Source organism: Polistes canadensis, unplaced genomic scaffold (assembly GCF_001313835.1).
Source record: "Polistes canadensis isolate GaletaPanama2010 unplaced genomic scaffold, ASM131383v1 scaffold_161, whole genome shotgun sequence".
Classification (NCBI taxonomy): Eukaryota; Metazoa; Arthropoda; class Insecta; order Hymenoptera; family Vespidae; genus Polistes; species Polistes canadensis.
The window spans coordinates 230,668-255,956 of record NW_014569708.1 but is presented as its reverse complement, the minus strand read 5'-3'; the positions used below and the strand labels follow the sequence as shown (position 1 = coordinate 255,956).

Genomic DNA, 25,289 nt, shown 5'->3' with positions numbered 1-25,289 from the left:
GTAATGAATTATTATTGATTAATAAAACACATTCATAATTAATAACTCATGCAAGGTGAAGTAATTTGGTTGCATCAATATAAACAAATTATTATAAATCTAAAATATCCTATATCTATATGTACATTTAAATTTACCGGGTAATAATGGCGGATATAAAATTGCATTATACGATTAACTCGTCTAACAATGTCGGTGGACTAACTTACAATTACTCGTCGATATGGACATCTAGGAATATTACAAACGTGGTTTTCTTAGATCAAAACAAATTGTTGATTTGCTTATCAGACTAGATTAATAACTAGTTGCAAGTTAATAATATTTACTGTGAAACGTATTTAAAGAGCTATCAGTATGTCTTCCCTTCAAAAATCAGTATTAAAATCTAAATTGCCGCCGGCGGGTATCAATTTTGGTCATGGATCTAGGTTAGTCTCAATAATCAACATATTATTTTTTGTCTTCAATGCATTACCTTGAAAATGTCAGTTTTTATTTTTTGTTTTTTTTTTTTGTGTTTTATATTTATTTTAGGATAAATAAGACTAAAGGTTTTCAACGCAAAAGAGATTATGATCCTGTACAATGGACTCCATACTTTGATCATTCCACTGATATCAAAATAGGAGAAAATACTTTTCATATTTATACTAAAGGAACACAAGGACCAACGTTGGTTTTATTACATGGTGGTGGTTATAGTGCTTTAACGTGGGCAGAATTTACAGTAAGTATTTATGATTCAATTTATGAAATGTAGCACAATTTGCTATTTTATATATTTTAGAAATCTATTATGACGATGGTAATCTGTAAAGTTATGGCGATTGATCTTAGAGGTCACGGAGATACGCATACAACTAATGAAGAAGATTTGTCCGCAGATACTTTAGCTTTGTATGTTGAATATTTGAAATCTATTATCTTATATGTAAACTTAGTAAATATTATAATATTAGCATAGTCACTTATTTTATTTCATTTATTTATTTAATTTTTTTTTAGGGATGTAGCAGCAGTTATAGAAGTGACTATAGAAGAAGGACCAGTAATTATAGTCGGTCATAGCATGGGAGGTGCGGTGGCTGTTAAAGCTGCATCATTATTAGCCAATTTAGCTGGTTTGGGAGTGATTGATGTTGTCGAAGGGACAGCTATGGATGCTTTAGCATCTATGCAAAGTTTCTTAAGATCTCGGCCATCTAGTTTTAGTACTATTCCTCAAGCTATAGAATGGTGGTACGCACATAAACTCTCTAATTTTTATACTTAACAAGATCCGTTTTGTGTATTTTCATTCAATATGCATATTTACTTTTAACATTATCTTTTAGTGTACGAAGTGGACAAATTCGAAATGTACAGTCGGCTAAAGTTTCAGTACCTGGACAAATAAAGAAGTTAGTGAGTTTCTTAAAATTCTTGTACATTTATGATCACATACTTGTAAAAAGTTATGCTACGACTTTAAAGAGTAATGTATTTATTTAATTGTTTTATTTTTTTAGTATTGAAACCAATCAGTTAGCGACTCACGATATTAATTCCCTTTCACAAACATCTTCATGCGAATGTGATCCTGAACCAGTGATTCACCGCGAAGATGTTATTGAAGAGGAAGATTCTATTACTATGCCACCACCTACATCTTCTTTCGTACATACTAATAAGAAGTATGTGTGGAGAATAGATTTAGCCAAAACTGAACAACACTGGTTTGGATGGTTTAAAGGATTATCGGCGTCGTTTTTAAATATTCCAATCCCTAAAGTATTATTATTAGCGGGAGTAGATAGACTTGATAGAGAACTTACAGTTGGTCAAATGCAAGGTATTAATTAACATCTAATTACATTAATATTTAACTAAATATTTTTAATTAATATATATTAATGCTTTATCATAATTAGGAAAGTTTCAAATGCAAGTTTTACCAGCATGTGGACACGCTGTTCATGAAGATGTACCGGACAAAGTAGCAGAAGCTATTGCAACATTTATGGTTAGACACAAATTTGCAGAACCTGCTTCAGACTTTCCACGGTAGATGTTTTTCTTGTATAATATAACAAATTCAATTGATACCATTAATTTTCTTAATATTAATCTCATATATAATTTTTATTTATTATTTTCAGAACTTTCCCTGCTTGCTAAATTAATTAATAATGAATAAATATATTAAATTAGATATAAATTAATAAAAATAATATAATTTGGAAAGCATTGAATGAATTAATTTATAGCCATTGGACAGCTAATTTATTGAAAGAATATGTTCATAAAAATAAAAGAGAAAAAAAAGAAAGAGAGTGTAAATAAACGTATTACATCATTGGCGGAAATATAAATTTGTTTCTTATATATATATATTTATATTTATAGCCTATATATATTTTATAGTACAATAGGTGATCGGTTAATGAATAGTTTGGACTGCAAACTAATTGAACAACGAATACTTTCGCGAAATATTTCTATATCGGCCAACAAACACATGTTCCAATAATGAACGCCTCATAGAATAAATAAAAGAAGTGACACTGTGTGTAAGATTTGTAGAACTGTACAGTGGGTGATAGATTAACGAACATCATTTTTGAATGGATTATGTTCGTCAACATCCTCTGTATATACATTAATATTAAATACTATTGACAAATATGTTAATATTTAGAAAGATTGATTCATTAACTCTATTTATAAGAGAGTTATTTATAATTAATTCTTTGTAATTAATTCTGTGAATTGTCTTTGTATATAAAATATAAATTGAAAATTATTTTAAATATATATTTCATTTTATATAGAATTTTCTTATTCAGATATAAAATAAACTTTGAATTGTTTGTTATATTTTAAAATTTATCTAAATATTTTTATAAGTTATCGTAAAATAAAATAATAGAAAAAATTTATCACAATATTTACTTACATATATAGTTTAATAATAATATGTTTCTTATTCTCTTAAATATTATGGGATATATTAAATGTATTAAATTACTGAATACTTTATAGATGATAAAATAGATTCTAATATATGGTAGTTTTTTAGAATTATTATAGGAATGTTACTTGTTCGTAGTCAAGAATTTGTGTAAGCATTTATGACCATTAATTATACATCACTTAGGGAATTTTCTATAACAACGCAAGGACCTCCACGTCCAGTCAGCAAAGGTGTAACCTTATGGCATAACATCAGATTATCAATCATTCACTGTAATCATTTACAAACTGACAAATATTTTAAATGCACACTTACTGGTTCCCATTTATTAAGATGTGGGTCATATGCTTCAACCAGTGTCAAGTATTGTTGACCATCATATCCACCTACAGCCATAAGTTTATCTCCAAGGACGCAAACACCAACCGCATCTCTTGCTACGCTCATTGGTGCTACCATTGTCCATGTGTCAGTTTTGGGATCATATCTGTGGAATAATGTATTTTTTATTTAAGAAAATTATGTGTATATCACGTTGTGAAAGATTATCAAACTACATGTACATATTCTGCTACCTTTCTACACAATCAAATCTACTAGCATTGGGATTGCTCGCTGGTGCCTCATGGCCACCGAGAGCATAAAGACATCCATTCACTACACCTACTCCTACACCACCTCTTTGTTTTGACATTGGAGCACAAGCGGTCCATTTGTTCGTATGAGGATCATAACACTCGACTGTATTTAAACAGGAACTAATATCCCTACCACCTACAGCGTATAATCTAAAAAAAAAAACAAAAACAAAAATAAATAAAAATAAAAATAATGTGGTAATCAAAACATATTGATGTTTATATCTATTATAAAGATCATATGTTTTCTATAATAATGCAATTCTATTAATTTAACGCTACTTGTCATTTAATGCGGCTACACCAACTGTAGAACGTTGTATAGACATAGGTGCTATAGGACGCCATAGTTTTGTATTTGGATCCCATCTTTCAACTGTATCAAGAAAACTCCAACCATCATGACCACCAACCGCATACAATGGTCCACCTAAGACTGCAACTCCTACATCATAGCATGTTATTACAGATGATTTGTCGATAATACACCTTTACATATCTATAGTGTAATTAATTATACCTAATCCATGTCTATGAACATTCATAGGTGGTAAAGTAGACCAAACATGAGCAGAAAAATCAAGACATTCAACAGTGTTTAAAGTTTTCAAACCATCTCTACCGCCGGCGATAATTAATTTCCTATCAACAACAGCAGCACCAAATTGGAGACGTTTACCCCACATTGTGGCTACAGACTTCCATGAATTTTTTCGCAATGAAAACGAGTATATCAACAATGTTGGTCCTATGGTAAAAAAATATTTAAAGTTTCTCTGAGTTATTTGTAAATAATTTTTTATTGTTACCTTCGCTGGCATCCATTCCTCCGACCGCTAATAACTCACCAACAGTTGCTTTTCTAGGTTTTGTACGATTAGATTGCAGTAGTGGTCTACGTTCAGGTAGAAGATGATACTTTAACGCTTCTATTATAAGTTCTTGAGCAGATTTTTGATCTTTAAAGATTTCGTTACTTTCTATATGATCTGCTATAAACTATTATTTCATCAGTAATAAGTTAATTCTTATTTTGAAAATATATATTTGCAACAGGGAATAAGTTTTAACTTACTGCTGGCGATAATAAAGGCAATTTAACTAAACTCAACAATCTACTGGCATATTTTTTTCTATTAGGTAAGTCATATTTAAGCCAAGCCGTAAGAGCCTGAAACACGATGTTAAAATATAAACAGTAAACCACAAATAATATAATGATACTACTATCTTACGTGAAATATAGTGTCTTCAGAAGGAACATTGAGATCATTGGATTCTAATAATTCAGCTACTTGATCAGCAGAACATAGTAAAAATTCTTGATTTTTGATAACTTCCATGAAATATTCCGTTGTGTATGCATGCGCCTGTTTAAGTAAATCCAAACAACCGTGCATATCCGCGAACATGCGTATCCCTAAACAATTACTCGGATGGAGTTGTTTTCTTAAAAATTTACAACATGCTTTGACAACTGGATGGAGTTGCAACAAATGCGCTGTTGCTAAGAGAGTTTGTACGCTGTCTTCTTTAAGTTCTATGCATCCTAAAATAAAAAGAACAAAACGAGTTAGAATGAGAGGCAATAATAAAAATATATATGAAATTATATGTAATCCTACCGGTGTAACAATAACGAACCAACGAAGATAAAGCATCTCCATCGACGTCGACTAATTCAATTTCATTTTCCTTGGATTCTTTTAGGAAACCAGTAAACATAGCAGCAAAATATTCAGAGCCTGCACTGAGTACCAAACGGTGTGCCGGAATACGCTTATTGCCTGTACAATTAAACTCAATGAAAATTAATCATTTGATAAAAAAATAAAAGAAACAATCTAACAAAAGAAAATGCTATACCTGCGATTAATACTACATCTGTTAATTGTTGTTTGTCCAAATATTCCTCCATTATACGTAAACTAGATTCTGCATGTTTAGATACTATTCCAACAATATTCGAAAAACTATGCTCACTCGGAGAAGGTTCCTTGTCTACAAACGAAAACTCCGTTTCTGTTTCGTTCTTATTCATCATCGATGCAAAAATTTTCGACATTTTTAATCAACAAATTCTATTCGTCGATTGTTCTCTTGAATAAAATTTTTTTTTATCTATTGATGTAAATGAACACTTTTTGTTTTCTTTTCTTTTTTTTCGTTATAAAATACAAATTTAATTCTGTTCAATGAATGAACATCGTAAAAATTAATACTATCATATTACTACAAACCCTTCAATACGGACGTGGTTTGTTTTGGCAGTTGTATTTGTGTTAAACGTCAAATTTGATTAGCCTTTCATGTAAACAGTAAACACTCGATTATTTTGGATTGTGGTCAATGACCACTGGTCATCGATTAAACTCTTTCTTTCTTTTATGGCGTAGTAATAATCGTACCTAATTCATTACAATGAATCTAGTAAAAGTTAATTTACTATGGAAAATAAATAAAATGAACATGATGGTAATACATGGAAATCATTAGAATAACTGTAAGAGGAATTTTGTTACCTAAATTTACTATAATATATGATGGAAAAGCAGCCAGCAATTTTAAAGCACGGTCGGTAAAATGTTAAAACATTTCGCTCTATAGTGGCGCCATTACAATGATATGTGTAATTATATTTGAAATTTGTAAATATCATACCATATTATAGGTTTGCAAATGTAAAATTTAATTGAAAAAAAACTTAGAATATATATTATGTAAAATTAATTATAAAAGTAATTACATTATATTAAATTTCTAAACAGTTGTTTAGAAATATCATACAAGTTTTATTATTAAAAAATATTTTGGACTTGCAGTCAATGTTTTATAAAAAATTATGATTAATATATTTTTTATTTTGTGTGCGTATAAAATACTTGTCCTTTTATTTTTATAGTAATTTAATTTAATGTTTTCGAATATATTTTTGATTATTTTGATCTATTTAAACAAATTTTGCATTTATAAAGAAATTAATATATAATTTGAAGAGTATAATTTGTATAAATAAATACGGGCGTGTTAAAATAAGTCATAAAAAGAAATTGAATATATTTTATTTCAATGTAAATATATAAATATATTTCTTTGGATTGTTATGTTTCGGTTTGAATTGTAATATACAATTTTTTATATGTATAAATCATCTAGTCGCTGCATCTTTATGAAATATGCAGCTTGAATACTTTCATATATGGATAATTAATTGCACGTATAATAATAATAATAATTCTTTTCATTTATATCCATTTGAGCTACTTTATTCTAATATTGTTTTTTTTTTTGTTAAATTTATGTAACGTTAAAGAGTTTGTTTGTTATTATTAATAATAACATTAATACACTATTATTCAATTATTTCTATTTCAAATTTGATTTATATCTATAGTACGAAGATTAAAATTCGGCAATTTGAAAGCAATGAAAAATCAGGATTAATTTTAACAAATTATTTAATGCAATGTAAAATATAAGATAAAGCTGCCTTATTTTGCTTTTTTTAAATCGTATTAATTTGTTTCATGCATTCAACGTGTTCGTAAATCGAATATTTTCTTAAAATAAGATAGTTTATTCTTTCATTTTTAATTAATATATTATTATTATTATTATTATTATTATTATTATTATTATTATTATTGTCATTGATTCTAATACTTTGAACGATCCTATTCGATCGAAAAATTGATGGTAAATAAATTCAAGTAATAAAAATTATATTATTTGAATTAATAATCTCATTGTTTAAACTAAACATAATATTTATGAACGGCTTCAATTGCAAATTATTGTGGCAGTTAGTCACAGCAATAAAAAAAAATACAATATCATAGTTAAAACGTTTCTTTTTCTATTTTAAACATCGTCACCATTGTCGTCATAAAAATATGGTATAGTTTTTTGCGAAAGAGAATAATCTTTCTAACTATGCAGCTACATTGTCTACGAGATAAAATCCTTTTATCTATTTTCTTGTTATTTAAACACATATTTCATGAATTATTCAAATGGTCAGTTAAAAGAAGAAAAATAAAACAACGGAAAAAAATAAAAAAAGAGAAAAAAAAATATAATTTATTAAAAGTAAAACGTTCTAATATTTTCTATTACTCTACTGTGGAATCATAATAATACATATGTAATATTAGCACCATTGAATAAAACTTTGATAATATAGCATTGACGATAAATGCACAAAAGGTTACAAATTTTTTTTTTGTATCTAAACGAAATTTAATTACCTAAGATAATAATATTATTAAAAAAAAGAATTTTTTCTAAACCTTAATTATAATCATTCACGTAACAGTGGAACCATAATTTGTGCTTGGAAAATAATCCCTTAACGAACTATACACAGATGGCTCCTGTTCCTCCTCTTTCTCCACAGGTTTGTTCAGTTTTAATAGAAAAATCTGTGTTCGATCCCGAGAAAGAACCATAAGAGGGTCTTTTCCGACAACAACAAAACCTATCAATAAGCTCCGTAATATCACCTTTATCGCATCCGTCTCTGAAGAGGCCGCTTGATGCTTCATCCGTGCAAGCGGATATAAAAGTTTGCACATCGTTTTTGGGGAAGCCATCTCGATAATAAATTTTAATCGTATCATAGGCGTCCATTATCACAGAAATAAATAAACTTAATACGACGTAAATGTACAAAGAAATGAAGGTGTATAAATAAATTCTCGAGTACCACCACAGCATCGGGGATTTGAACGACGTTATGGTAAATGTTGCGAACATGTCGTCACCGTTGATAAGCGCAAACAAACATTCGGAAGTAGTTGCGAGCGATCGAAATTTCATATGATACGGACCTAATATTAACCAGCCACAAAAAGTGAAACCGGCGTATATCAATATGGCGCATATTAAAAACCTAGCTACTTTGGGAGCAGCCTTTTTCAATGTCAATATAACAACATTGTATGTTTTGAAAAAGCCGAGGTATCTTAATACGCCAAACCATACCAATAAATTACCCGTACCTAAAAATATACTACAAACGTTCCAGTGATCGCTACCAAAATATTTTCTCTCGATTTGTTCTTTTATGGAGGAACCGATGATGATGAGGAGATCGTTGATAATTATCATTATGTACCAAAGATTCCAAAATTCTACTTTACCTTCTAAACTTAACTCTTTTCCGTAAGTTTTTTTGAAGAAATTCATAGTCTCGAGTTTAAGCAATTGCGCTCTGTAAATGGCTCTCGAGCATAGGGCAAGTGATACGCTACATATAAATATGACGAGTAAATTTAATAATGTTCTTAATGCGGACTCGATTTGATTGTCCATTATATAACGGGTGTCACCCTTGCAATATAATCTTTGTGGCTCGGCATCCAAGGATAATAACATTTGTCCGTCTAAATCGCGATTATCAAAAATGATTTTAATATCGAACTGGTAACAATCTGGTGGTGTCATCGGACCGGCAGCTTTGAGATTAACAGTTTTAACTGCAAATTTTAAATATGCCATTACTAGAGCCGAGAAATTCACATCTACGTTTTGCGTAGACAATAAATTTTTCGACTTATTGAATTTGTCATGACACTCTTTAGTTATGTTCACACAAGTTTTTAAGATCTCCTTATCAAAGACGTAACTTTCGTTGAAGCCGAATATAATGCTTTCTTTATATTGATGCAAACATAATTCCACGGTTCCTGGCATATTATTCTCGGCGTTGTACGAATAAGAACCAATGGAATTACTAAGATTATAATAACCGGCTAATGCATAATCAATGGTACTGAAAAATGCATCCTTTTTGTAGAGAGCTAATGGGCCAGTTGCTGGAGGATAAGCAGGTACCTATAAATATTAATAAAATACTCAATATTGTTGAGAAATGTCTTAACAGTTAGAACGTTCAAAAGTATAATTTTGGAGATAATCGTTTAAAAAAATTTCACGTAGTTGTTTGTATTACTATTAAATTAAATTTTTTTCATTTTATATTCCGTAATATTTTATTTTTCAAACGTTAATAGTCAGCAATTTTTGTATTATTATTTTCAAATATTTATATTAAAGTATTTTTTACCTCAAGCGTGGCATCCCATCCACGTAGAAAGAGATGAGAAAACGTAATACGGTTGTCCCATGTATAATTAACGTGCATATAATTGTTATGCGCAAATAGGCACAATTGAACGGTGACCAATACGATTTTGAAGACCTGCACAATGAATTTGTATGGGAATCTTCGTTTGGCTTGCCATTTTTCAATTGGATTCATGAAAAAGAATTTAAGCTTTCTCCTCATTTTATCCTCGGCGATAGTCGTCATGGTACAACTATCATCTTCTTCTGCGATTGGTCGATTGCAGCTTCACAAATAATTCAATTGGAGTGGTCATTATATATCGTTAACATTTTTATTTCAGATTATAATTAATCAAAATATTAATTAAAAATAATGTTTATTCATTGTCTTTATATATAGACAGTTTTAGCCTTCACACTTGAAATATTTCAGATGATAAATTCTTATCGATATTAACGTTTGGTCGTTCTCTTTTTAATACAAAACTATCTTTCTCTCGTTTTCTCTCTCTCCCTCTTTATATTTCTTTCTATCATTTACACGAGTTTTATTTGCTCTCACAAACGTATAATTGGAACTAACAGAACAATCTTATCTTTCGCACGTTACTGAACGCTGAATACGATCTAAATCCCAAAAATGGCTTTTCTTTTTTAAATGATACGATATCTATATTTATCCATTATACTACTTGTCTTTTACATTTTGCTGCTTTAAAGTTCATTTTGTAGTTTTTAATGGTAATATAAAATTCAAAGATTTTGTTTCTTTTTTCTTTTCTTTTCTTTCATTACAATTTATTATTATTATTCTAATTATTTAAATCGAATAAAATGATAGGATGGATTGTATTTGCAATAAAAAAAACAAAAAAAAAAACATAAAATACGATACTACACACGAAATTTTGTTAATAACAATATAATGAAAGATTTATTTAATGTTAATTTTAAATTATAACTTGCACTACTCGATATTTATTTCCTTATACATAATGTATTTATATGTGTCTAGTGTATCTACATAGAATACGTGAAAATTTGTAGAAACATTTCATACGAAATAATGTTGACCTAATTCCACCTTTCCTGTCGATTATAATTTTTCTCTACGTTGAATTATCTCATCTTTTCCTTTTTTTTTATATATCAATTTCAAATATATCGCATTTCTCGCGCGCATTTTTATCAATGCACTTCTTGTTACGTCATATCGATAATATTAGTTTTAGATTGCATGAATTTGCGAAAGAGAGATTCGTTATTACCTTAGAACGTAGTAGTATTTTTTTAATCATATTTTTTCTTTTTTTTAATACTAAAAATTGCATCTTACGATTATGACAATTATAATAAATTGTAATTCGTTGTCACGCATGATTACAAATATATAATATCAATCTATAGAAATCGATTATTAGGTAGAAGGTTTTAAGGCGCATCTCTCTCTTTCTCTCTCTTTTTTTTTTTCTCTTTTTCTCTTTCTCTTTCTAATCATGTGACGTAATTTATACAATGCTACGCAATATCTACTTAATTGTACAACGAAAGAAAAAAAAAGAATAAAGAAAAATAGAAAAAAGACGTTCACAATTTATTATAACGAGGAAAAATAAATATAAAACAATTATCAATTATCAATGATTGGGATAGGGAAAAAGAAAATTAACTTACCAATAACACACCTTCATGATTATGCACGTGCAACTTTCTTCACACTTTCATCGATTCAATGAATTGTCTACATTTGAAAAATACTTTAGTTCGAACAAAAAAAGAAATTTTTGTATCTTAATTATTATTATTATTCGTTTTATTGTTTAGCCTAATTCTTTTTTTTTTTACATAAGACTATACTCGCGAAGAAAACGAGCGAGACTGTTTTAAAATCGAAATGCATTAAGAAATAAGTGTGGGGGAGAGAAAAAGCTGTATAGAACGAGAACTAGAAAGACAGAACTACATAAAGAGAGAGAGAGAGAGAGAGATATGTATATATATATATATATATATATGCACGATAAATAAAAGCCAGAGAGAAAGAAAGATATAGGTATATCTCGATTCTCGGCAACGATTCAACGCGAACTGATCGAAGAACGATTTATCGATTTGGTGTGTATGTTTCGGAAAACTTGTGCGATATTTCGAACAAGAGTGCGCTGCTTTATTATTTGTGACAAAGGATCGAAATCGAATCAAAGGTCGACGTATCTCGCTTACTTGTTTGCTTTCAAATGAGAACAGCGAATGAATGAGTAGGTGGGCGGGTAAGAAAAAGAGGGAGAGAGAGAGAGAGAGAAAGAGAGAGAGAGATATGCATGTGATAATGAAAAAGAAACAAAAAAAATATAAAAATAACACATATATTTGCGATAAACTATCGATATCAAATTAAAGATCGATCTATATTTATTGCTTTTAAAAGAAATCAACCAACTAACATATTAATGATAAGAATAAGAAAAAAATAATAGAAAAATAAAGATAAATAATATATACATATATAATTTATACAAATATAAAATATTATTATATCCAAGAATATACACAAACATATTCATTTAATTGTTAATCAATTTGAAATAATATAAAATAAAATATTGACCTTGAGCTAGCGCGAAGTGGTCCATTTTCATTTCCATCGTCCCCTTCTTCGCTATCGAACGCTTGACTCCAAGAATGATTTCTAAGAATACTATTACCAATAGCATTGTTAGAGTCATCCTCTTGAATCCTTTTCTGTTGTTCTGTCATATTTTCCTCCATTAGTTAATAATCGTCACTTTATAATTATAATAAATTCTTGCAAATAATTTATTGAAATAGATATTGCTGTTTTAGTACTGATGGTATAAATAAGAGTTAAATGTGCACTACGTGTTGTAATGTAATGTGGTTGACGTTATTATTTCAACCAGCTGAGTTAGCGTCCAATTCATCGGTGGACGATGAAAGTGTAAGCGGCTCGCATGCGTCGTCGTTTTGCGTAATGATACGGTACATAATCGTTGGGTGATAACCTAGTATCTCGGTTCTCTTCTTTTCTTTGTTCACTTAATTTTCTAATAATGATTAGTTTTTACCCCTTCTTTTTAAATCAGTGTAATATATGTTTGAGGTTAATGACAGTTTCTACTTCAACAATACAACACAATACAAACAAGTGCAATACTTCCAAATGCTCGCTGCAAGCTCAACTGATCGTGGCGCTCTCCTGCGATCGTTACTGTAGGCATATCAGTCACGTGACCCCCTCTTGCATCCCGTTCGCCGATCTTCGTACGGCGTCGGCTGTACTCGCCAATATGATGCATGATACTATTTAGCGCGTTTCATTTGAAATTTTCGTAGCGTAATTGTAGTTTATTGACACGTTTTCGATATATTAATGTATTTAATTATGAAAATTGAGGTGTATTTAATACCAATTGGATTATAATGAATAAAAGTTTGACGCCTATTGGATAAAAATAAGAATTATTCCGTGTATATATTAGTTCTTGTATGTGCGTGCGCGTGCTTTTTTTAAAAGTATACTTTTGTAAATTAAAAAATATCTTCATTTTTATTTCCGATTAAGAAAGCTAGTAGGCAATTACACGAACGCGCGATAAGTTAACGATAAACCGAGTATAACAGGGTGGTATAAAAAGTGAAATTATTACTTTCATCACGAAATTATCACAGTATCACGAATACTTGCGGAATTACTAACGAGATGTTACGTGAGTTTGCGAAAAGGTTTTCGTACGAAACTATATTCTCAAGCTTAATTATAAATTATTCAAATTGGATCTCTTACTTTAACTTACACGGAATGACTTTCAATCGTGTCAAAAGATATCTCGTTTTTTAAGTAAACATAAAAGATCGGGTTCTTATTTCTTTTTTCTTTTGAAATACAATACATGGAACTTTTTTAATTGTTTCTTTTTAATTATGATTTTGGTTTTCTTCTTCATGAAAGAAAATAAAAAAAAATACAACGCGTGGTTATGTGATGATCGAATAACGAAGAGCGGATATGTGCGCGCGTTCCACCACCTCTTCGTCTTTGGTGTCTGCGCCCTTGGTAAAACGTTCATAGCGCCAGCGTCGTCGTCCATTCGTCGTTGGATATCGTGCACAAGATACATACGTGCTATTTGTGAGTCCTGTCGCGCGCGCAAAGTGTCCGTGCGAGGTTACTCGAGTTTCCTTCCGAGGATTTTAAGCACAGTCCTCTTTCCACTTTGCTCGGGTCAACTTCGAGGAATAAATTTCTTCCAGAAAATCGACCGATTATATATTGTCTAATTATTTCGAAAGATAGTGCGAATGAGAAAAAGATAAAGAGAATAAAAAAGAGAGAAAGAGAGAGAGAGAGAGAGAGAAAGATCAAAGAAAAGAAGATATTTTAAAATTCATTTCTCTAAATCTCAATTCTTCGATCCGTGTTATTTATAATAATCAGTGATCTGATCTGAAATATTATTATTATCATCTCTCATTTTGATTTTGTTAAATTACGACGACGACGACGACGACGAGGAGAAGTAGTAGTCCAGTCTGAGCGCGTGTTACAATACTTAGTCGAGTTTAACGTGGAGAGCATGGTGGATCAACAGGAGGAGACACAGAAGATAGTGGATCTTAACGTGGGTGGTGTCAGTTATACGACCACCCTGGAGACCCTAACAAAAGATAGTACTTGCCATTTGGGTTTACTATTTACCGAGAATTTTCCTATTCAAAAGGATTCATCTGGAAAATATTTTCTCGATCGCGACGGTAATCTATTCCGTTATATCCTCGATTATCTTCGCGATAAGAGTGTCATATTACCGGAAGGATTGAAAGAATGCGAGAGATTGAAAAAGGAAGCGGTTTATTATGGTCTAAATGATTTGGTACGGATCATCGATGAAAAGAGCGAAGACGTCGGAGGATCATCGACCTGGAGGAAACGAACACCTGGATGCATAACTATTGGCTATCGAGGAAGTTTTGCATTTGGTCGGGAAGGTCTAACTGAAGTTAACTTTCGTAAAATATCAAGGATCCTCGTGTGCGGTCGCGTGGCACTTTGCAGAGACGTCTTCGGGGAGACCTTGAATGAAAGTCGTGATCCTAATCACGGTTTGTCCGATCGTTATACTTCAAGATTTTTCTTGAAGCATAATTTTATCGAACAGGCCTTTGACATGCTTCAAGAGCAAGGCTTTAAGTTAGCTGGTAGCTGCGGTTCTAGCACGGCTGGCGGTAATTTTGAATTGTACAAAGCAGGGGTCGATTTTGAGGAGACACGTTGGAATCATTACAACGAATTTGTTTTCATACGCGAATAAATAAATCGCGATTAATTTATGATGCTCGCAGGGTACGCAGTACTCGATCGAATTTTCAACTTCACTCTATTAGGATGAGGAAATAAATAAATAAATAAAGAAAGAAAGAAAGAAAGAAAAGAAAGAAGGAAGGATGGAATGCTGATATTACGTTTCAAAAGAACGATGACGTCGTGCCAGCCAATCTCCGGGACGTTCAACCTCGATCGGACGACATGATAATATCGATTCTTATTCTTTCATCTTATTCTTATTCCTCTACTTCTACATCTTCTTCTTCTACTTTTACTTCCTCTTCTTCTTTTTCTTCTCCTCTTGCGAAGAGTTCCTCCATAAATTTCTTCATCATCGACGATCGTTCATTGAAGGAGAGAAGAACTTTCCAGGCTGTACAGAATAGGAAGTATGCACACTCCTGGGACGGATATAGTTACTGATTGATGAACTCCAAGATGGATGGATTCTTGCCGAGAAGATCTTACGGAACTACCGGTAGAGATTATTTTGTCCTAAGTACATACACAGTAATTACCAGAGAGTACAAGAGATTAAATATAATAACAAAAAAGAAAAGAAAAGAAAAGAAAAACCAAAAAAAATAAAAAAAAAAAAAAGAGAAATAAATACATAAAAATTACAAAGAATATATATATATAATAATAATAATAATAATAATAGTACTTAAAATACGATTAAAGCTCGACGATGAAGAGAGTAGATATGATGTCATTTCTTATCAATATTCGTTGTTTACTCTCTTTGGAATCTTTGAAAAATAATGATATAAGAAAATGCATTTAAAATATATACAGATTAAAACACATACATACACATACATACTTATATACACGCGCATACATAAATACATACGTAGGTGGTAATAATGTTTTTCTTTTTTCGTGAAAATCAAAATAAATAAAATAAATTTGTAGAGTCATGAATGTTCTCTATTGATTTTATCGGGCAACGAATTTACGATCGTTGCATGGAGAATTTTTATTTTTATTCTATTAGGAGAGATGCAGCGCGTCGATGCAATCCAATAGGATTCTTTTACTTACGTTTTACTGATTGGTACAATGAGAGATTCGATTAATGATTGAGAAACTGTCCTAAAACGAAAAAAAGGATAAAAGATATTAGTTAACTTTGCCCTTTGGTCATTTACTTCGGCACGATGATAATTATTCTATTCAATCGCGTGATTGAAAGAAAAGGCGAATGGAAGGGGAGTAAGATAAAGGAGATTCCATTTCTTTTTTTTTTTATTATGTGGGGTGTAAATGGAATTGGGAAAGAGGGTAGACAAATTTCGTTTACGAGAAACTACGTGTTTTCTATTTTTTTTTTTTTTTTTATTTCGAGACAAAGAATGGAAGAATAAAAATATTAATTAATAGAACCGGGACGATGGTAGATTGTTAAATTTAATATATACACGCATAGAATAATTTTTTCAATTGAAATACACAAGACCATGTATTATATCGAAGAATATTTGAGTTACTTTTAATATTGGTTTCTTATTATTTTGGGACGAAAAAATACAAATATAAAATAATATTAGAAAATGATGCGTTAGTAAAATTTCAATAAATGCGCCTACATATTTTTCGTCTGCTTAAATAATAATGTAGGATATCTTTATTATTTTTTGGGTGTAGCGGATTAAAAATTTGATTTACAAAAAAAAAATATATAAATAATAAACGCACGTAGAGAAATGAGATTTTTAAAATATTCAATTCTAAAAAAGAAAGAAATTATTGNTTGCTATTAAAAAGATCGTGTAAACGATTATATTAATTTATAAATATATATAATAAATAAATATATTCGTCATATGACATCTTCGATATGAAAAGAAAAAAAATAAGAAAAAAAAAAAAAACACAAAAAAATAGAGAAATCTGGAGAAAACAAAAGACTCGAACTTTGTTCCTCGATGTAGGCGAAATTGATACAACGAAATAAAAAAAGTTGGCCGATCTCGCTACTACCTGTAAATCCTTTCTCTGACAGATTATAGACATTTTAAAAATAAATAATAATAATTAAATTGCAAAATTATTCTTATCTATATACCATCTATAAATAAATAGATACATATATATTAATATGCATATTATTACTCATATCGTACAACAAACAATAAAAATATGTTGATCCACAAAAACACGATCGAAAAATATCTTTTTAAACTTTTCGACAATTCTATTGAATTCGTGCATTGACCCTTCTTTTATTTATTTATTTCCTTTTCCCCGTTTTTGTACTATATACCTGCATACATGATAAACCCTTCGGATTATTCGGAATATATAAATAAAAATAAAAGGGGCCAACACACATAAATATACCGAGATTTCTAGTTTCTTCTCTCGAGAATTTTTAGATGAAATTATATCTATATATATTTGAGAATTAGATATAATTATATAAAATTATTCTATAAAATTTATCTCGCGTTGTATTTCAATATGATATTTTTTAATTTAATAATTCTTATTTTTTCTTATTGTACATATATGTGTACTTAAATACGAGTACTTACTCTTACGTGTCCTATTTCGACTAGCCTACCTCTTCCATTTGTACCCTTGGATAAAATAAAACCCTTAAAGACGTTCAACGTTTTATCGTTATTATCCAATTCGAGGAGAACATTATTTCTGATCGTAATGTCTGCGGCCAAATAGATTAATAATCTTTATAGTTTCTCCTTCAAGTATTTCTTCATTTTCGTTTATTTTTATTGAATAAAATGATTACAAAAGAAATAATTGTTATTGTTATAATAATTGCGATGAATGAGATTCGATTTATCTGAAAGTAATTTTTATTTGAGTTTCAGGACAGTTTCTCTCCATTTTTTATAGTCATCACATTTAACAATGTGAAAATGCAATGTTTCTTGCATTACTCGAGGACACGTTTTATCTCTTATAAAAAAGAAATATAAGAAAAAAGTTAAAAGAAGAAATTATTATTATTATTATTATAATAATAATTGCGAGAGAAAAGACGTTCGATTTATCTGAAACTAATTTTTACTCGAGTCTCAGGATAGTTTCTTCGTTCTTTTTACGAATATCACTTTTTATCGATGAATGTTCCTTGCATTTCTCGAAGAAAACGTTTTATTTCTGTGTGAAAAAGAATTATAGAAAGAAATTATTATTATTATAATAAATTGTGAGGAAAGACGTTCGATTTATCTGAAATTAATTTTTATTTGAGTCTTAGCACAGTTTCTTCGTTTTTTACGAATATCACTTTTTGTTAATGAATGTTCCTTGTATTTTTCTCAATGATACGTTTTATTTCTGACAATAGAAGAGAAGAAAAAAATTAAAAGAAGAAATTATTATTATTTTAATAATAGCGAGGAAAAAGATGTTCGATTTATCTGAAAATAAGTTTTAGTCGAGTTTTAAGGACAGTTTCTTCGTATTTTTACGATCAGCACTTTGAAACAATGAAAGTTCCTTGTATTTCTTGAATAGACGAGTAAAATTTTCTGTCATTATATATAATGTATGATACGCTTTTAAAAATACTGTAAAAGATGTTCCTTCCCTTATTCTTTTCTCTTTCGAGTATAAACGTGATAGATAATGTAAAAACGGGTTAGACTGTTCGCCATCGTCGTTTTCGTCGTAAAACAGAACATTTTCGAAAGACAAAAAAAAGAAAAAAATAAGAGAAGACTATATTTTAAAATAATTCTCTAAAAGCTATTCACTCTTATAAGAAAAATTCTATTTATTAATAACAAACAATATACTTGTTATATATTTCTCAATTCTTTTATGAAATATTTAATAATTTACAAACAACGTTGAATTATACTTTGAATTGAAAGAAATACATACAAGTAGAATAAAATTTTCATTTGTTTACAACAAACACACTCATTTTTCCTTTACTTCTTTTAATTGAAATATTTAAATAAAGTATTTAATATGAACGTTTGTGTAGAAAACTCCAGTAAAGCTTTTAATGTGTTTATTGTCGTGTGAAATTCTTTTGAAATGCTATGAGCTACATTTTTATTTTTTATTTTTTATTTTTATTTTATTTTATTTATTTCTTTTCGTACAGAGTGTGACGTGTTCACTCTCGCGGTAGAAAAAAGTGTATGAAAGTTAAAAATCTGATATCCTTGAACGTTTTTCTCTGAAATATATATTTTCATCTACATGTATATTTTTCCATTCTTCTATCATCGATAAATATCGACTTGTGTGAAATCGTGTGGACGGATATAGAAGTGAATATTGGTTTTCTCTGTTACTTTTTAAATGAGACGCATCAATCGAGAATAGATTCAATATCTGTTATCTAACGATTTATGTTGTACAAATATACCAAAGAATCATTGAAAGTAGAAAACCTAATATCTGTACACCCTAACCTTTCACGCCCCCTCCGCCTCCACATACACACATATTGGATCAAATATGATGATTTGTTTAAAAAATTAAAGTTACAAACGTGTATTTCTATCTTTTTTTTTCTCTTTCGTGATTAAAAGCAAACAAGATGATTAATCATCTGTTATATTAAAATGATTTATTAAATAAAATCAAACAAACAAATGATAGAAATACTTCGTAAAGGTTTGCGTTAATGAGATTCGTGTTCATTTGAGTTATTCTAGTCATTGATTAACATGGATGATCGATGAAATTGTTTATTACGTTTTTCCATCGGAGAGCGTAAAATTAGACTTATACGTTGGATGATATATCGAAGGAGGCTGGGTCAAGGAACAATTTCTATTCATGAACGTAGAGTAACTAAATCAATCTCCTAAGATCAACAGGCTTAAACTGGATTTTGAGATTATATTATGGAAAATATAATCAATTATTTATATCAGATAAAGTACATAAAAGTTCTTTTAAATATTTTTCTTCTTGAAGAAGAAAGTTTGTGTTATTGGTTTATTTATAAAATTTATTATAAATCTCGTTGTTTTATGGTTAAAAACAAAAAAAATTTTAATTTATGTTGTTATTAATCATGTTAAATGTATCAAATTTTATATAATGCTATTTTTTATGAATTATGACATAAATAAAATAATATATAATATGTATATATAAATAATTATATTTTGATAATTATGATAGTGGATTAATTTAAACGATTGAAAAAATTTATTATATGATTTATTTTCTATTAAATTATTAATATTATATAAAATAAATCATAAAATATTATAAGTTCTTCTCTCTTAATTGTGCAGGCTTAATTTATTATCATAATTATTAATACACAGATATAAATGAAATATATAATTACACAAAATGAAGATTATTAATGGACATTTAAGCGAGTCAATCGGTTGGAATACGAACAAGACTTTAATATTCATGCTTTTGTATTACAATAATGATTTCATGCTTTAAAATTCGAGAGACTCGTCGAGGTACAATCGAACGATCAGTATCGTGTTTTTCATTCACGTATCTAACGTTAAAATACAATATTATGCATACATCGAACAGGTTTTCTAAATAAAAAAGAAATCTTTTTTTCAAAAAAAAGCATAAAGAACCAACGATTGTGTTGGTTTTACATCGGGAGGGGGTGGATGATGTGTTTCATTTGTAAAGGAGAAAATAAAAGTGTCATTAGATCGAGTATATATCGAAAGCCACAATCTTTTCTTTCTTTTTTTCTATCTTTCTTTCTCTCATCTTTTTTATTTGTTCTCTTTCAACTCTTTAAGTCTTTCTTTCACTATTATTTTCAGTGTCGTTTTCTTTTCCCAAATGTGTCATTTTGCGACACCAACGAAGTGGCAAAGTTTAATCGAGTATCATCTCCTCGTTCCCTTCCTTACAAAAACCATAACACTCATAACACTATGATCTCCCTTTATGGTTTCACGCTTTAGATTTTCTCGATAATAATCCATTCGATACATATATATCTGTTTAAAGTGTAAAAATATTATATAAAACTCTTTTTAAATGAAAGTATAAAAGAGAAAGAGAGTGAAAGATAGTGATCCTCGTTGAAAAAGATTTATCTTAATGCAACTCGAACGTCAACCAAAGCTGACTTAAGTCAAGCTTTTTTATTTTCCTATATTTACCTACATTTCATAAAAAAAACGTGCACGTTTCTTTATCGTTTCTCGATTAAATGCCTTTTTAATCGGTTTTCGATAATTCTTTTTTATTATTTATCTAATTTAAGAGATTGCGTAAATAGAAATGGCAAATAATATTATTAAGGTTAATTCTTTATTTACTTGTTATCATTTCAAATATATTCTTTTCTAGCATTTTATTTAATACATTTTTTCGATGCTCGAATATTTTATAGAATCTACGTGCACCACCCCATAATAAAAGTAAATTAATATTTATTGATAATCGAGTTTTTACATAATCATTTTAATTATTTTTATCTTCTCAAATCAAATAATTTGTTATCATTTCATTACATAAAAATTTATTGATCGTCGAATTTGGTTACTAAAAATCTCAACACGTTCTAACTCACGTAGAAATATGATTTAAAATATTAAAATATAAAGAAACTTGTGTAAAAAACAGTATAATTAAACTTGTCAAACTTGTTTATATTTGAAATGAAATTATATCAAACCAAATACCAATGACATTAAAATATTTTCGTAAACAAAGCTCATTGATCCGCGAATGATTTTATTTACGATCTACGCATGTTAGAACATGCGTAATATTATCATTCATTATCATGCATTGAATCTCGACTAGAGGGAATATCTTCGTGAACTATATTTACCCTCCCCCTTGTCCTCCTCTTCCTCCTCCTCCTCGTTCTCCTCCTCGTTCTCTACATACATAGACAATTGGAAAATTATACCAGCAGTTGTTATCACCGAATTATACCTTATAAATATAGAAAGCTTGGAGTTGGAATAGCGTTTCGAGTCCATTCGAATTTATAGAGAGAGAACAATAGAAACGAGGATCTAGAGTATGACATTAAGTTAGTCGTACAACTTTCATGGTGTATCATAAGCTGTTGAGGGATGATAGTGATTTATTAGGAAAACCGCTTGAAATGGTTTATCTTTTTCCTCCCTCGAATTCATCCTTCTTCATTTACATTATACATGGAAACGTGCATTACTCTGAAACACACACAAACATAAATACTTATACAATTAAACACATATACATATTTTACAAAAACAAGTTATATTATTGTTCGTAAGATTAATGAAGATTAATTATTATCGTATATAATAAGTGGGATAGTCATTTTCCGTTTAATTTCCTTTTAAAACGTAAAAACAGGGGTGCTGTTGTTAAGGTGTATCTGTAAGCAAGTACGCAAACATGTAAATGCGATAGAATAATTTCAATTATTATGAAAAGAAAAGAAAATATTAGAAATAAATATAACTGGTGGGTTGAAAAGTATTGAGTCTTACATAAAAAATAAATTTTATTTTTGTTCAAACTCATTTTTATTTAATAAAAATGGAAATTTTTTGTGAAGGTTCAACATTTTTCAACCTTTGTTCTCTTATATTGTCATTTTTTTCAATACTTTCATAAATATGTTAATTTTTGTTTTTTTTTTTTTTTTATTTTTAACTATCCATTTTTGTAGAATAAATATAGAACGTTAATAAATGTTGTTTTAGTTTGTAATTAGTCAAACTGATCTCGTAGAAGGTGCTATAATCTCGTCTTCGTACAAAAAATAAATTAAATAAATAAACCAAAAAAAAAGAAAAAAGGAGAAACTCAAGTCCCTCTATGAATATGAATGATCGATTAAAAAATTAAAAAATAAGAAAATCGTCATTCCTCATAACATTTTTCGATCCTTTAAAATCCCTAAATGATTCTCTCCTTTACGATTCGGTGGGATCGTACGTCGTAGTCACTATTACGTGATACGAATAAATAAAAAGTAAGAATATATATGTATATATATATATATATATACATACTATAACGAGATACAAACTCACGGTGTGAAAGAACAGGAAAATTAAAATTAAAATGTCCTTGGAGTTGCAACATCGAATTTATCGCGCGTGCGTGTAATATTACAAAATATTGGTTATAAGAAAAACATATTCTCTTCAAATTAAAAAATTTGTTTTATACAGTCTACATATAAATATAAATATATATGTATAATATAGATACATTATTATTTGTATTACTATATTTGAAATAAAATTATTAACAGAAAAATACAATTAACATATGTATCAAAACATTTTTTTCAAAATTGAGCCTACACACATATACGTGACTGGGTTGAAAAGTTTTAAACCTAACATTGAAACCATGTTTTCTCCGATTAATTCTCCGATTTATTTAAAAAGAGAAATGAAAGATTTTTGAAGAGACTCAACATTTTTTAATTAATTCTCATATATAAAAAATATATTTTTATTCGTATTATAATATTTGAAATGAAATCATTTTCAAATAAAATAACAATCACATACGTCTATTAAAATAGTTTTCTAAACTAAGCTCATTGATCCGGATGAACTAATTTAGTATCAACGTATGTTTTAACACGCGTCGTATTATCATTCAATTATAAATTAGCATGCATTAAAATTCAACTCATGTAAATATTGTATATGCACGTAGGCTTTGTCTACACACACATACATACATAGATACACACACATACACGCGAATTTACATATATATAGTACTTCTATGTATATGTAAAAAAGTAAAAGAGAACGAAAATGATAATCCATTATGTATCGAAAGTTCACTTCTTAGGTAAAGCTTGGAAAGCTCGTAAACATCGATGAAAAGATGATAGAAGGGGTACAAATTTAATGCTATCGAGCTTTCCTATCTTTCCTGTTCTTTTACGTCTGTTATAGAGGCTCTACTTCGTAGATTAGATGTTCTAACGCTCTTTCGTTCATCGCGAAAAGAAAAGAAATTGGGTTTTTAGGAAAGAGTCTTTCGGAGAAAAAATAAATAACCGATCAATACATCACGATTTTCGTTTTCAACACAAAAAATTATAAATATTTAAGAGAGAAATCATCTAATGTGTAATTATTTATATTATATTTTATATTATAAAAAAATATTTATAAACATATATATATATATATAAAAAGTGATTTCTTTTCTTTCGCAATGATCAAAAGAATTTTAGAAAAACATTAAAAAGATGTTGTAGATAGTTCGTAAGACAACAAAAGATATAAGAAACAATCTGTCACATTATGTGACAATATTGAAACATTGTAAATGTATACGTATATATATTAAATATACATATATATACATATATACATAAACAGATACACATATATACGAACACATAAAAAAATCGAATGATAAGAAACAAAAAAAAAAATAAAATAAAAAAGATGGTACGTGGGTGAAATGAAAGTGTGCTGACTTTTTACTCGGATAATTTCTTTCTTTATTCTCTTACTCTTTCCGAATATATTCCTCACATCTGTCCTCCTATCCAAATAACTGAACTTTCTCTACGAGCTATTCTTGGGTAAATCTGACGATAAAATCACGTTTACGACGGTCATCCCTGCGCTATATTATAACTTTTTTCATGAAGATAAATCTCGGATGCTCGTTAAGAGAGACAGAGAAAGAAAGAGAGAGAGAGAGAGAGAGAGAGAGAGAGAGAGAGAGACAGAGAGAGAGAGAGACAGACAGACAGAGGAAAAAAAGAAAAAATTGAGAATATAAAAATAAATCTTTATCACTATCAACGCGTGCGTGTAATATTTGGTAAAATTAATTTTTTAACGCGAAATTGTAATTTCAAATATGCGAGTATATTTTATATGTTTTCTTTTATGTAACCAAAAAAAAAAATACAAGTAGAAGAATGCAAAAATATGTGGAGCAAAGGCAAAGGGAAAACGAGTACCGAAATTGGGCCATTTAATGACACGGTAGGTTTCTCAGTGTAAGAGTTAAACACTTTAAATAATATAGAAGGTCGAGGCTTTAGAAAATGTTGAAAAGGCTACCCTTGACTATATAGGACTAGGAGTGTTCTACTTAAGAGAGTCCTCCTTGTCTAATGATTTATATCCTTTATCTAACGACTCTTCCAAATTTGTGGTATATCGAGTTTCGCTAGATCTTTTTTATTGAGCATAAAGAAAACAAGCATTTTCCATATTTTTCTCGATAAAAAAAAAATTTTAAATTAATTAATTACTACAAAAAAAAAAAGAAAATAGTATGATAGGGAGAATTGTAATAGGAGTTTTAAGGTCGTGCAGCTGCTGTTTCTAATTTGTTTCACCGTAAG

The 25,289-nt window shown here is 29.2% G+C and overlaps 4 protein-coding genes across 10 annotated transcripts; 2 read left to right on the top strand and 2 right to left on the bottom strand.

Annotated features, from left to right (window-relative positions):
* Positions 1-193: 193 nt before the first annotated feature.
* Positions 194-2,198, top strand: LOC106789039 (protein phosphatase methylesterase 1). Its single transcript, XM_014752848.1, has 8 exons — positions 194-431; positions 538-730; positions 791-900; positions 1,009-1,242; positions 1,338-1,403; positions 1,512-1,834; positions 1,914-2,046; positions 2,142-2,198. The coding sequence occupies exons 1-8, from the start codon at positions 358-360 to the stop codon at positions 2,158-2,160; spliced, it is 1,152 nt and encodes a 383-aa protein (XP_014608334.1). The 5' UTR covers positions 194-357; the 3' UTR covers positions 2,161-2,198.
* Positions 2,199-2,826: 628 nt separating this feature from the next.
* LOC106789038 (kelch-like protein 5) lies at positions 2,827-6,194 on the bottom strand. 6 transcript variants are annotated; one of them, XM_014752843.1, is made up of 11 exons: positions 6,117-6,194; positions 5,461-6,002; positions 5,220-5,381; positions 4,830-5,143; positions 4,670-4,765; positions 4,404-4,593; positions 4,115-4,342; positions 3,877-4,039; positions 3,532-3,744; positions 3,272-3,443; positions 2,827-3,193 (listed from the first exon to the last, which is right to left on the bottom strand). In XM_014752843.1, the coding sequence occupies exons 2-11, from the start codon at positions 5,657-5,659 to the stop codon at positions 3,125-3,127; spliced, it is 1,806 nt and encodes a 601-aa protein (XP_014608329.1). In that variant the 5' UTR covers positions 5,660-6,002; positions 6,117-6,194; the 3' UTR covers positions 2,827-3,124. The 6 variants fall into 6 exon arrangements, with proteins under 6 accessions (XP_014608329.1, XP_014608328.1, XP_014608332.1 ...); XM_014752842.1 differs by having other exon boundaries at positions 5,461-5,715; positions 5,835-6,167; XM_014752846.1 differs by having other exon boundaries at positions 5,461-5,595; positions 5,835-6,167.
* Positions 6,195-7,674: 1,480 nt separating this feature from the next.
* On the bottom strand, positions 7,675-12,981 carry LOC106789042 (mucolipin-3-like). Of its 2 annotated transcripts, XM_014752852.1 has the most exons (4): positions 12,272-12,352; positions 11,338-11,404; positions 9,662-9,947; positions 7,675-9,429 (listed from the first exon to the last, which is right to left on the bottom strand). In XM_014752852.1, exons 2-4 carry the CDS (start codon positions 11,352-11,354, stop codon positions 7,951-7,953), a joined length of 1,782 nt encoding a protein of 593 aa, XP_014608338.1. In that variant the 5' UTR covers positions 11,355-11,404; positions 12,272-12,352; the 3' UTR covers positions 7,675-7,950. The 2 variants fall into 2 exon arrangements, with proteins under 2 accessions (XP_014608338.1, XP_014608337.1); XM_014752851.1 differs by lacking the exon at positions 11,338-11,404 and having other exon boundaries at positions 12,272-12,981.
* A 778-nt stretch (positions 12,982-13,759) lies between these two features.
* Positions 13,760-15,100, top strand: LOC106789035 (BTB/POZ domain-containing protein KCTD12). The gene has a single exon (XM_014752835.1). It carries the CDS (start codon positions 14,259-14,261, stop codon positions 14,991-14,993), a length of 735 nt encoding a protein of 244 aa, XP_014608321.1. The 5' UTR covers positions 13,760-14,258; the 3' UTR covers positions 14,994-15,100.
* Positions 15,101-25,289: the final 10,189 nt, after the last annotated feature.

Bases quoted from the DNA above. Each gene is read 5' to 3' on its own strand.
- LOC106789039 (XM_014752848.1), top strand. From the start codon at position 358: ATGTCTTCCCTTCAAAAATCAGTATTAAAATCTAAATTGCCGCCGGCG. The intron at 432-537 runs GTTAGTCTCAAT...TATTTATTTTAG, and splicing joins AATTTTGGTCATGGATCTAG to GATAAATAAGACTAAAGGTT. The intron at 1,404-1,511 runs GTTAGTGAGTTT...TTATTTTTTTAG, and splicing joins GTACCTGGACAAATAAAGAA to TATTGAAACCAATCAGTTAG.
- LOC106789035 (XM_014752835.1), top strand. From the start codon at position 14,259: ATGGTGGATCAACAGGAGGAGACACAGAAGATAGTGGATCTTAACGTG.
- LOC106789042 (XM_014752851.1), bottom strand. From the start codon at position 12,432: ATGGAGGAAAATATGACAGAACAACAGAAAAGGATTCAAGAGGATGAC. The intron at 9,948-12,271 runs GTCAATATTTTA...TTATTTGTGAAG, and splicing joins CCACTTCGCGCTAGCTCAAG to CTGCAATCGACCAATCGCAG. The intron at 9,430-9,661 runs GTAAAAAATACT...TAATATTTATAG, and splicing joins GATGGGATGCCACGCTTGAG to GTACCTGCTTATCCTCCAGC.
- LOC106789038 (XM_014752843.1), bottom strand. From the start codon at position 5,659: ATGTCGAAAATTTTTGCATCGATGATGAATAAGAACGAAACAGAAACG. The intron at 5,382-5,460 runs GTATAGCATTTT...TTAATTGTACAG, and splicing joins AGATGTAGTATTAATCGCAG to GCAATAAGCGTATTCCGGCA. The intron at 4,343-4,403 runs GTAACAATAAAA...TTTTTACCATAG, and splicing joins AGGAATGGATGCCAGCGAAG to GACCAACATTGTTGATATAC.